Source organism: Giraffa tippelskirchi, chromosome 10, assembly GCF_054371585.1.
Source record: "Giraffa tippelskirchi isolate mGirTip1 chromosome 10, T2T-mGirTip1v1.2.pri, whole genome shotgun sequence".
Classification (NCBI taxonomy): Eukaryota; Metazoa; Chordata; class Mammalia; order Artiodactyla; family Giraffidae; genus Giraffa; species Giraffa tippelskirchi.
The window spans coordinates 121,006,136-121,018,877 of record NC_137284.1 but is presented as its reverse complement, the minus strand read 5'-3'; the positions used below and the strand labels follow the sequence as shown (position 1 = coordinate 121,018,877).

The 12,742-nt window shown below is 54.2% G+C and overlaps 1 protein-coding gene across 5 annotated transcripts in view; it reads left to right on the top strand.

The window, feature by feature from the left end:
- Nucleotides 1-12,338, top strand: part of ADCY1 (adenylate cyclase 1) — a 99,311-nt gene extending 86,973 nt beyond the window's left edge. For 4 of the 5 annotated variants that reach the window (XR_014065975.1, XM_081531080.1, XM_081531082.1 and 1 more), the window contains 3 exons: nucleotides 245-359; nucleotides 2,183-2,307; nucleotides 4,276-7,020. Coding sequence is in view for 4 of the 5 variants with exons in the window: in XM_081531080.1 (XP_081387206.1) it covers nucleotides 245-359; nucleotides 2,183-2,307; nucleotides 4,276-4,614 (579 nt within the window). In the remaining variant the exon portion in view is untranslated. Of the gene's footprint in view, nucleotides 1-244; nucleotides 360-2,182; nucleotides 2,308-4,275; nucleotides 7,021-10,192 lie in introns of those variants that run through there. The other variant, XM_081531081.1, reaches the window with a different exon arrangement.
- The last annotated feature ends 404 nt before the right edge of the window (nucleotides 12,339-12,742 follow it).

The following is a 12,742-nucleotide window of genomic DNA, read 5'->3' as shown; positions in this document are numbered from 1 at the left end:
CAGTCTCCTACCTGTAAAATGGGATGATAAACACACCCCAGGGCAGCTATAGGGTGCCACTCAATCCCTGATGAGAACCACCCAGCCAGCCTCCAGCCCCAGCCAGCTATTGACATGGGGATCAAGTCCCTGATCCCATGAGGGGTACTAATCCCCTCACACCTGCAGGTCACTGGCTGAGTGTCCCTGTCCTCTCTGCCCTAACACCCCTCAAATGTAACAACCTGTGTGTGCTCACGTCCAGGCTAAGAAGTGCATCTCCTCCCACCTCAGCACGTTGGCAGATTTTGCCATCGAGATGTTTGATGTCCTGGATGAGATCAACTACCAGTCTTACAACGACTTTGTGCTCCGTGTTGGTACGTGGCTGCAAGCTATCCCATCACTTGGGCCAGCTCACCCTTCCTCTACTGCCCTGGGAGCCTGTGGCTTGGGCCTTTCCTCACGAGCAGAGGTCACTGGTCCAGACTCCCTTGTCTCACAGGAAGGAGGATGGCGCCACCCAGAGGAGAGCAAGGGATGCAGGGACCACTGAGTATCGGTGACTTAGCTGGAAGGGTCATTGTCCTGCTCTCACAACACAGGAGAAATCTTGATTGTCCTAGAGACTCTCAGATACACCTCTGAGCCCACACTTACCTGGAGGAAGATGCCCCGTCTCCTGTCAGCAGGCCTGGGTATCTGATAGGCGGTGTGGGAGCCCAGCGGTGTAGGCTCAGGCCGGCCCTTGGTCCTCCTGGGCTCCCATCCCTCACCTGTGAGTAAGGAGGGAAACCAGCTGGGATCTGAGCTCCTCTCTAGTTCTTACCAAACTATAGGGTTTCTTTTTTTTTAGTCTTAAATTCACTTTTTTTTTTCTGGTAAGATAGGTTTAGCAGAAAACTTTGTATTAGTTGAGGATATAGTTAAACTAGAGATTTCTTTCTCCCTCCCTCCCTCCCTTCCTTCCTCTGTCTGTTCCTACCCCCTCCCTTTCTCCCCACCCTTACCTGCTAGTCTATGTCTAGTTAAACTGGGCACTTATTTTTGTTTTACAATTCAAATGTTTAGTGACCTTGAGAACAGAACTTAGAGCTGGCTTTGAGGGGTGGTAGCCAGTGTCCACCAGAGCAGGGGCAGTTCTGATGAGCTTAAACACAAGGGCTGGCCTGGCCCTGGTGCCCGGCCCGCAGGATGTGCTGGAGGTGGGAGCAGGACACCCTCTGTGCCTCACCTGCAGGGTTCAGCTCTCCTCCAGGGCCGCGGGCTCAGATTCATAGATGAACGGTTGTGAAAGGAAACAGATCCAAGGGTCCATCAGGGAGATTCTGTTTCTTACTCTCCTACCAAGGACCCATAGACAAGTTGGGCCTCCGTGCCTGGGTGGCTGATCAGACAGGTGGCTGGATCCTGGCTCAGTCTCACCCACATGGATTAGGGCCTCCAGGGTGGTAAAAGAGGGTTCCCCAGGTTCCCCCAGCCATCTGGAAGTGGCCCTTTTGGGGCTTCTCCCTGGGTCCCCACATCCACCTAGCCTGAGCCTCTCAGCTCACTTCAGCCAGTTCTGCCCCCGCCTCCTCCTGAAGACGTCAAGCACCTACTACTTAGGCTTTAGGGGGCTGACTGGGTCAGTGTCTGAAATGTTATTAATATGCTTGGGTAAGCTCAGAAAAATTGATGCAGAGTACAGAGTCAGAAGGTGTGATGTGGCGTCAGCCCAGACCTGGCTGCAGGGGAGATTTGGGGCACCTGGGCCTGTGTCACTGTCCAGGCCAGTTAGACCCTGACCACATAAAGAGAAGGGGGCCTCACTCTCTTTAGAGCATCCGCAAATACTTAGTTCTGGGCCCCACACCAGAAAGAACACAGGGATCCCATCCAGGGAAATAGGAGCTACTGCCCTTTTTGGAAGAGGGAGCTGGGTGTGGGGACACACCTACAGACTGAAAGCTTAGCTTTCTTAGCAGCAGGACTCAGCATGGGGTCGCCCTTCCAGGAAATGGGACTTCTTCTTGGTGGGGGTACCACTGGCTAATGGTGTGGTGTGCAAGTAGAGGTCGGGAGCTGCCCCTCGGCAATGCTGTAGGGCCCCTGCTTTGGGGAGGAGTGTTGCTCGGTGACCCCAGGAAGCCATGACTTCACGAGGGGCAGCTCCTCCCCTCAGAAGCCTCTGCACTGACACCACGCCGTGGCTGTTTTCCAGGCATCAACGTTGGCCCCGTGGTGGCTGGAGTGATTGGAGCTCGCAGGCCGCAGTATGACATTTGGGGAAACACGGTCAACGTGGCCAGTCGGATGGACAGCACTGGCGTCCAGGGCAGGATCCAGGTCAGTTTGCTCAGAAGCCCCCAGAGCCCAGGTGTCCATCCTGGCTGCGAGAGACTGAGGTGGGAAGGGCCAGGGTCGTGTGTGGGTGGCCACCCAGCCCTGCATCCTCCTGTCCCTGTCTGCCTCTTCTGGGTGGGGACACTGAGCCATGTAGCTCAGTGTGTCTGCAGCTTTGACGGCGGGGGGCGGGGTGACCCCTCTGTGGTCAGGCTCAGGGTTGGGGTGGTGAGTGGCAGGGGACAGTTAGTTGGGAGTGGTGACAGCTCCCTAGAAGAGAAGGGACTTCCTTGCCTTTTGAAAGGTGGGTGCAGTGGGGCCACCTGACCTGGGAACCTGTGGGTGGCTCATGGGGGACGAGAACTTGGTGCCATGACTCCAGTTGGCACTGAAGATTTGAAAGACAGTGGCAGAGAACGTAGTGCTGGGTGATCAGGGCCAAGCCCTTCTGCTGTGGTCGGGCCTCTAGGCGGCTTCTGAGCACTGCACACCCAGCAGTCACCACCCTGCAGCCAGTTAATGCTGGTCCTTTAACTTTATCACAACTTCTCACTTGGTCCTCCACAGACCTGTGCATTTACCCCAGGGTTTGAGAGAGATACCGGGGTGCGATCCTGCAGGCTGCAGTTCAATGAGAAGGTTGCTGGCCTGGGGCTCTCCCGCATCATGCCCCTTCAGTTCCTGGGGCCCCGCCCCCATTCATTGGGCACTAACTCTCAGGCAGGTACCTGTGACAATTCCCAGGTTCCAGCTGGGCCATCTGCTTGGGGACCAAGCAAGTACTTCCCTGGAAATTCCTCTATGCGGGCCCAGCACTGTCTCTTGGACAGAGTGAGGTCGATGTGGCTGCAGAGCAGGTGTCCCCCCACCCCTGATGCTGGCCAGGCCTCACAGAGAACTCTAGGGAGAGTTCCTAGTCAGCCTCTTGGGAAATATAGGGATTCTCCTGCAGATGGTTAAAAATCAGACTTCCTGGGGGATGCCCTCTCAGCCTCTTGGGGACCTTGTGTCTCTGGGCCCCTAACCTGGACCCTCTCTGGGACCCACCACGGCAACTTCATGCACAGCCCCGACTCACAGCCTGGGATTTCCTGGCTTGAATCTCAAGGTGGAAGGATGCAGAGGACAGGGGTAACTGGAGCTCCCAGGCAACCTGGAAGGCCACCCAGGCCCATCCCAACCTAAAACCTTCATTTTCAGCTTTACTGTGTGTGGTGGCGGATTACCTTTACCTCCAGCAGTTCTTTGTGCAATGATCTGGGAATTTTATTGCCTCCCATTCTTCATAAGGCAAGAAAGGAGGGAGCTCACCATAAGGATAAGACCCAGAGGGTTTTGTCAGTGTGTATCTTGAGGCTCAAGCTGGACGTCAGGGTTCTAGGGAGCGCAGATCTCTTTGAATGGATGAATTGTGGGTTCAATTGTGAAAGGAAAGAGACTTTTATCACCATATGTTTTGCCACATTGCATCTCAGAGGCCACATCTGAGAGGTGACCTTTCTGACAATAGCATCTTCCCTGTGTAACCGGCTAGTCTGTGGCTCAGTTCCACGAAGGACTTTGGGGTGCCCTGAGCCTGTTGGGGAACCGAGTGAGGCCATGTAGCTCTAGCCCTCAGTTGGAGCTTGGTGTCCAGGTATCTGGCTTGGGGGTGACCACAGAGCTCACATGCCGTCCTTGAGGCTGGGTCCTTGTGGGCCCCGTCCAGTCTGCTCGTCCACTCACGGTACCCCTCCTGGTGAGCGCTGTCTTCTCTTGTTTGTCCAGGGCCCCGTTAAGGCCCCTCCGAGTCCCATGCTCTTTGCGTGATCACGTCCTTCTCACAGAGAGACCAGAGTGACCATGGGAGGCGCATGACTCAGCCTCCAGGCAGAGCTGGGAAGGCCCGAGGCTGGGCCATTGGGGTGGGCATTGCCAGGGGAGGAGGGGCCCTCCCGTGGGCTCCCTGTTGACCGCCTTTCCCCGCTGCAGGTCACAGAGGAAGTTCACCGGCTGCTGCGGCGGGGTTCCTACCGCTTCGTGTGCCGAGGCAAAGTCAGTGTCAAGGGCAAGGGCGAGATGTTGACATACTTCCTGGAAGGCAGGACCGATGGAAATGGCTCCCAAACCAGGTCCCTGAACTCAGAGCGGAAAATGTATCCTTACGGAAGAGCTGGCCTCCAGACCAGACTGGCCGCGGGTCACCCACCGGTGCCCCCTGCGACTGGCCTCCCTGTTGGAGCTGGGCCAGGGGCTCTGCAGGGCTCAGGGCTTGCCCCAGGCCCCCCAGGCCAACACCTGCCCCCTGGAGCCTCTGGGAAGGAGGCTTAGTGGAGCCCATGCCAGCCGCTCGGGGCACAGAGCACAAATGCTCGAGGTATTTGGGGTCTTTGTGGCTCCCGCAGGGACCAGCCCAGCCAGCAGAGCAGGGCCAGGGAGCCAGTGACCGGGCTGGGGAAGGGGCACAGTCCAGGCATGACCCGAAGCAGCTGGGCAGTGAGTCGGGTGAGGGGCGAACCCTGACTGCACGGACAACGAGGTTTTAGCGGCGACTGTGTTTGTTTTGTCCTCATCTCAGTGGCAGAGGGAGGATGGCTGGGTCAGCTCCAGGTGTCAGGACCTTCAGGACATTCACCAGGGCCATAGGCTACAGTGAGAGCCTCAGAGGTCTGGCTGGCAGATTGGGGTGCCCACCTCGAGTGTGCCCAGCAGTATGGGTCCCGTGGGGGCAGCTCCAGCCTTGGGCAGTGGCCTGCAGAGCCCGGAGTGGGAGTCAGGACTCTCTCAGCAGGGCAGAGCTGGACAGGCCTTAGGGGACGTTTAGGAAGAATTGAGAAGCCGCTGTCCTACTGCATGCGTGGTGGTGGCCGCTGGCTTGCTTCAGATTGAGTTTTCGCTGAGAGTCAGAGGCAGGTCTTCTGGAATTCTTGTGGGCACTGCAGCCGCATCTCTGTGACCAGCATGGTTCATGTTCTGCCTCTGCGTTCTCCACCTGCCCCGCCTGAGTGCATCAGCTCCTGTGAAACGTGGATATTCCCTTTTCTGCCCACGCCACTGTGTTTGTTCAAAGGAGAGAAGGTGGTGGGTGTCATTTCTTACCTCTCTACTGTGGCATCTTGGGTTCCTGTATGCTGAACAGCAGCGCGAGGCTTCATTGACTTTGAAGATAAGTGAACCTCACAAGTGTGAGAGAGCTTCTTCCTGGATGGAAGGCGTTTCTCCAGCAGAACCAGTCCCCTGGATGTGGAGTTTTGGCATTCACGGCTGTCAGTTTAGATGTCCCTACTCCAATTTGCGGCGAAAGCGACTGCAAATAATTCTGTGCAAGGCTGGGAATCTCCTCCAGTGTATCTCTGTGGTGCCATGGAGATGAGGAGTGTGACCATGCTGGAATATGCTGGTGCAGGGGGCAGGGGTGCAGGAGGGCCAGTAGGAGGGAACTGTCTAGAAATAGCTAGATGTGAAGACCTTGACTTTCGACCGCAAGGAGGAGGGCAACTTGAAACTGGAGGGAAGGTTCTGGGCAGGCAAGTCAATGTGGGGGGGATGTCCATCTGAGACCCAGAGCTTTGACAGCATCTAGGGCATCCTGTGGGTTGCAGGGGAGCCCTGCTTGGCAAAGTCAGCAAGCCTGGGTGTCCCTCTCTTCTCTGGTCTCCAAGGGCTCCATCCCCTCCCTGGAGGTCCTGACTTTTCTGTATTGGAACAGAGGCTCACTTTGGACTGAACCCTGTGTCCTCCAGGCTCCCCCCATTGTGGGCATGTGTCTTGTGACTGTGGGGGCAGGTAGCCAACAGGGTTGGCCACTTAGCCAGTGTGGATGGGCCAGTGACAGAGGTGGCCAGGTGGACAGTCTTTCCTCAGATGCACCCTGGATGAGTGGTCACCCACCTCCTACAGACAGGGCAGAACTGAGTCATCTCCAGAGCACATGGCTCCTGCAGGTGTGCACGTCTGTGCCAACTGTGGGACTGAGATGCTGTCCAGGGTCCTGCTGCCCATCTGCTCACCATGGCCAAGCTTCCACCCCAGGGCATGGTGGGAGGAGGTGGACAGCATAGTGGATCATGACACTGCGAATATGCTCTGTCACCTGGCAAAGGGGGCACTCCACTCAGGGTGCAGGCTGGAAGCTGCAGAGAGGATCCTGGGCCATGTGAGTTAACTCAATGTGACCAGTGTGATCACATGGACCCTTAGAAGTGGATGAGGCAGGTAGGAGGTCAGGAATATTCTGAGGATGAGGTTTCTGTCTAAAGATGAGGGGCCGCGTGAGGATGTCCCCCCAGACATCAGCCAGTGAGGAAGCAACTGTTGCTCCCACAGCCGCGGGCTCTGAATTCACATCGACTTGAGCGAGATGGACCCTGAGCCTGGGGTGAGATCCCAGCCTTGCCATGCTGGGACCTTGGGTTCACAGAGCCGCGGGATCCCCACGTGGGTTGGCAAAGCCACGGAACGCGTGGCCCCCCTGTCACCACCGCCTTGGGAGGAAGCCATCAGAGCCTCGGCTGTTCTGAAACGGCGAGGTCTCCCCTTCGATGAGCAGAACCACCTTCATCATCAGCAGCTCCAAACCCTACCTGCTTCCTGTGGGCACAGGGGCCGTGTTCAGCCATAACGTTCCTTGGGGTTTGGTCAACAATTTCCTTTTTATTTGTGATAAGACTGTATGATATTGCCTTATTTATTTTTAACCTTGTACAATAATCATGTACAAATGTTAGAGCCTCCCAAGTAGGATCCTCTCTAAATTATTTATTTTAAGATGCTCTGTAAATAGTGCACTGGGTAAGGTGCTGCCTACTCCCTTCTGACCAAAATGAAGGCAAGCCCAACACCCGGTATGAATAGCACACTTTAGCCTATGCGTGAGGTCCCTAATGCATCCCCCTGCTTGGCTAGGCTGCTACCCTTTGGAATGACCCTGTCCTTGTGTCCTTTCAAGACCCTTGCATGCCTCTTGTGCCTGACCTCAGTAGATTAGAACGCAGCCCTGAACTTCCAAACGCTTCCACGGCCCCCAACCCTGGGCCAGTCCACTTGGAGGTCTGTGTCCTACAGGGTGGACGCCTCCCCCCAGACCCGACCGCCGTGAGCCTGCCGTGTTTATCAGACTCCAAAGCCACCAGGGCTTCCAATCCTTTCTGTCACTAGAAGCAATAACTCTAACTCCAAACTGTAGAGACAGGTCTGGTCCAAAGCAGATTGGTGAGTCAGCGACAAGCCATGTGCACATGTTTCCCCAAACTGAAGGGCACTGTGGAGCGCTGATACCCCCAATCCCTGGCTGATGTTTAGGCTTGGACAGGATCCAGCCAGCCTTCCTTGCTTTGTCTCCACTTGATACCACTGTCCCAGCAGCGACCTGGATGTAATATTTGAATCCTTGCTTTCACCTGCCACTCAGGAAGGAAGAGCTGGGTTGGCCTCACAGCTGTGTCTGAGTTTCCTCCCTGGCAAGTGGACCTGTCTCATTTCCAGGGTGCACCCACCCTTCTGCATGGCGTGTTCTGTGATTCCCTGAGTCTGGGGATCCTGGAGGTTTCTCCCTATGTGGCAGGTCCTGCTGGGGACATGATGCATGACTCGTAAGGCAAATGCTGTATAAGTGTACGTCCACCACACACACAGGAAATGTGGGTTCCCATGCATATGCCCTGCATCAAGCAGTTCCCTTACAGGGGGACCACAGACCTGCTGTCACACTTGTCATTCTGAAGTGTGCAGGCCCATCAATTGTGTATAACTAGCCCCGTCCCCCCCAACCCCCGCCAGAAAACTGACTTGCCCTGGTTTTGTAATGGCTTCAATTAACAAAACAAAACAAAACCCCAAAATCCAAACTTCATAGAGGCAGTTGGTTTCAAAATATTTGCTTTGGTGAAGTATTTAAATGAGAGGTGGGCTGTAGCTGTCTGGCAGTTGGAGGACACGACTGTGTCCCAGAGACCGGACGTCCCCCTCCCCAGCTGCAGTTTGCTTTGAAAGTTGCAAGTGTGCATTAGCCTTCCCAGATTATCATGTAACATTCCTGGTTCCATTGTGAATGATGAAAGATATGACGTCTCTTCCTGTAGCCTCCTGGGTTTGCATCTGCCTTCCCAGGACCTTAGGCTGGGGGTAGGTCCAAGTCAGATTCCAGGTCTGCTGGGGCTGTGCTGCCAGGTCTGGAGGTCAGCAGGCCAGACAGGGGGCCCTAGACCTGGGTGTTGGGAGGCTAGCTGTAATGACTCAGGCCTCCACCTTGAGTTGGGAGACAACTCAGAGATGGGTTTTACCCTAGGAAGTTCACTGACACAGTGTCCAGTGACACAGTGTCCAGTGTCCAGTGATGTCTGTTGGTCTGTTGTGAGCAGAGACCAGGCCAGGTGCCTGAGGGATGACCTTGTGTGCCATTGGGGGAGTGGAATTGTGACTTTTCCTAGGATGATTTCAGGAGCTTGGGGCTAGTGCCCGAGGCCTGCATGGGTTGCACCTGGGGAGTGCTACCAGGCAGTTGTTTCCCACCCTCAAAAGCAGGGAGGGCATCCTTGATTCTCTGTAAACTGATGGCTGGGAGCCCGGTGCCAGGGAGACAGTGTGGGAGGGTGAGTAGGATGCAGGGGACAGCTGAGTGGCTGGGGCTGGGTAGGCATGGCGAGCAGGGTGGTCAGTCACACCAGCTGTGGACTGTGGGCTCAGCCCCAGAGACTGGGACCCGATCTAGATTTCCCTCTCAGGTCAGGGGCACACCCCAGACTTTGGGCATACAGGGGAGCTCCTGGGGACTTCTCACTTCCAGGAAGACCCAGGAAGCTTTGGAAAAGATTGAGGGGTTTTTCCTTTGCTCTGTGCTCTGTCCTTCCCTCTGTGCTCACATGTGGGAGGCAGGTCCTGTGATGGTGAGAGGAAATCTGTCTTCTCCTTTGTCCTTCTCATGAAATTAACAAGCCCAATTTCAGGTGCCCCATTTGGGGCTGGACCTCCCTAAGCAGCTTGACTTCATGGTAACAACTCAGACATTCATATTCCTTAATTTTCCTGAAAGTATAACACATGTGTTCACTAAGATAAAAGATAATTTTTCTGCCAGAGGCCTAACTTAATCTGAATCTGTGTAAGTGTGTGTGTGTGTGTGTGTGTGTGTGTGTGTGTGCGCGCGCATGTGTGTTTGCATGGCACGGCATAAGCAAAATTAGAATCAGTTATTTGTTCCTGGAATCAGGATGGATTCATATAGGAAACAAGCTAGGAATACAGGAATAACTAGGAATACAGACAGATGACTGCCCCCCTGGGCATCAGGTGAAGCCGTCCCTGCATGCCCCTAGAGATCCCGAGCCTGGAAGCAGCGGGCAGAGAGGGGGGGGACAGAAAGGCGGCCTTGACCCCCACTGGCATCCAGGTGGAACCTAGGCCTCCATCTCCAGCAACTACTAGAGAGTAAGAAAACTTCCTCCCTCCCTCCCTTCCTCTCTTTCCCTCTTTTTTTTTTTTTTTTTTAAAGACTCTCTCTCCAGTATCAGTACAAAGTTCAGGGCATCAAGACCCCAGCCTGGTTCCACTTCCTGTCTTCTGTGTGGTGGTTTTATTTTTGTTGTATTTGGGTTTTGGTATATGTGGAGGCTTGTGGGGAGAGCTGCAGGTGGGTGGCTGTTGGTGCAGGAGTTCTGGAGGAAGGAGCTGGCGGGGCACCCCCCACCTCCCTGCACCCGGGGAGCCACTTGGAGGTCTGGCTTCAATCTCTGGGCTGAAGGAGAAAACAACAGACAGGTGGTCATCTGGGGAGTGGGTGACAATTGGCTGGGGAAACCCTGGATCTCTTGTGATTACAGATGGCTCCTCTTCTTCAACCACAAATAATGACTGTCCATGTAGCTATTAATATAATCCTTCATTCCGTCGTGAAATTCCTGTACTTCCCTAGATTCAGTTTGTTCTACACTAATAAGCACAGGGAAATGGCAGATCACTCCTCTGTGTAGTTAAACAACATCTCCAGTGGACTTTTCGTGTGGCCACAAACTAAGGAAACCATCATGACTAAGACCCACGTCTGGCTCAGCAGCTGACAGAGCACCTTCCCTGTGCTTCACCCCGCCCACCTCCAAACAGTCGGCAGGGGGAGGTGTGGCTATGCTCCCCACGTTGTTGATGAAGAATCTGAGGCTCAGAGAGGCTACAGACATGGACAAAGTCACACAACCCTGAGTGGCAGGACCAGGATTCATCCTGTTCCTGTGCATTCCGAGCTCCTGGTTTTCCTTTCAACTCGGCGCCTCTTAACGGTGAAATTGGCGAAGTTATGTTGATTTTGATGGCGCCTTTAGCTTGTGTGCACACGAGTGGTGGGGGTGCATGCCAGGCTGGTTCTGAGTGGCCAGGTGGGTCCCCAGGCAGTGAGTTTGCCCCACAGCCCATCCCTTGGGTGTTCCTGGGCACAGAGTCGTCCTCAGCTGGGCCTTACGTTGTGAGATGAAGACAGTGTGTGTTTTCTCCTCTCAGTGCTGCCTCTGCTGCAGCAGCTGGTCCCCAGCAAAGACTTACAACATTGGGCTGGAATCCCTGCCCTGTCTTGTCATCCTTTCTGTCCTAACCTGAATCCTACAGTATCATCTGCCATCGTGTCTTAGAAACTGTCCCTCAGCGAGGAGGACCGTTGTCCTGTCACTTTCTATGAGGCCTCTCTGCCATCAGCTGGGAGAGAACCAGGTCCTCAGACACTCCCAAACTGCACACGGTTCTCCACTTACATGAAGCAACCCAGTCCCCACCAGGAGGCTCTACCAGGTTAGAGTCCTCTAATGTCCTTGTCACGCTATGGCGTGGAGGAGGCAGTCAGTGTTCCTTCTTGGGGATTAGAGAACATCCAAGAGGAGGTTTCACTGAGACTGTGTGGAAGGTGAGGCAGAGACGTGGTGGATGGTGAAGGATTGGGTGCCTCCAGAGCGCAGGTGTCCCTGCCTCCCCCAGGGCTGGCTGGCTCCCGGAGCTGGCTGCTCATTTTCAGCAGGATTGGATTCCAAAAACAGCTGGCAGTCCCTTCTTGAGAACTGATGTTTAAGCAGAAAGGAATTCCTAGACTAACCCCCAGAGATCTGCCCACCCTTGGGCTTCATAAGTGCGTGTAGGGCAGCATGCGGCGCCAGCCAGCCAGAGAGCCATGTCTGGGGCTCATGCTCCAGATGGCACTCCACGGGCAGTGGGCCCACCAGTAGCCAGAACTTGTTTTTTGCCTCCCACCAGCAACCCCCACGCAACCCCTGGCCCAGGCACGCAGCACATGTCTCAGGGCACCATTCCTACGTTCCGGGAATCCTGACGAAGCCGCTGCTGCGGCCTCTTGCACGGGCCAGGGTCACTGATGCTCCCTGGGCATCAGCCCCAGAGAGGCACGTGGTTTTGCCTTCATCTCTTTTGAAACTGTAGCCGCGTGAGCCGTTTGCACTCAACATCGCATGCTGTGAAATGCCTAACCGTGTAAAACTTAGTTTGGATTCCAAAACACACAGCATGTGCAAAGGGACAGGCCCAGGCCACCACGGGTCGTCTGCTGGCTGGCCGCAGTGCGTCCCACCTTGGCGGATCCTGGACCCTGAGCCTGTGCAGCTCCTGCACCCCTTCTGCAGTGTCTCCTCTCAGCCTCAATGCACTCCCCTTGTCTCTCGTGCACACCGTTCACACCGATTGCACCCCACCTTGCACAAGCGGAGCTAATGTACCAATTCTGACCATCTGTTAGCAGCAGATTCCACTCCCATTTAAGGTAAACCCAAAGCTCACTCTTGGATTTTCTTTACTCATTGAGAAGGGTTGTGTGAACCCCTCGCCTTCCTGTGTCCCTCCAGGGAGCGCAGAGTGCGCTGGGGTGACACATTGTCCCGCTGGTAGAGCTCACGGAAAATGCTTCTTTAGACGCGGAAACGAAATGTCTGTACCCGAACGACAACAACTCAATATCACTGGGTAACTTCTCATGATAGATTTGTATAATCAATACGGGTCTATTTTTACGTCCACTGAACACTGTAGAGTACCTTCCAGTCTTTTCCAAGATTATTAAATTGAGACAAGTAATTGAATAATTTGTCCTATTTTTATTTAAAGAAAAAAAAACAGTGAATGGACTGAAATGTTAAATGTGAATGTACATTTCTTAATTGCAACTTTTCTACTGAGTGTTTGCACTATACTTTCTGGAATCTTATTTAACAAAAATAAAGGAAAAAAATTGCTTGACTAAACTCCTTGCCCGTTTTAATAGAAAAACAATCAGTTGTGTGACTATTTTAAAAACACTCCTATCTGTTTAACTTATCCTGCAGAGAGAGTGTAATTTTCTAAAATGCTATCACCCCTTCCTTCCTTAGGGCCCCGGTGTGGGCTCTGCTTCTCTGATGAACAGCCCCCTCAAGTGACAAGCAGTTGCTCCTAAGTGGGAGCAATGGATGGACACACTTAAGCTCTTTTTAACTTC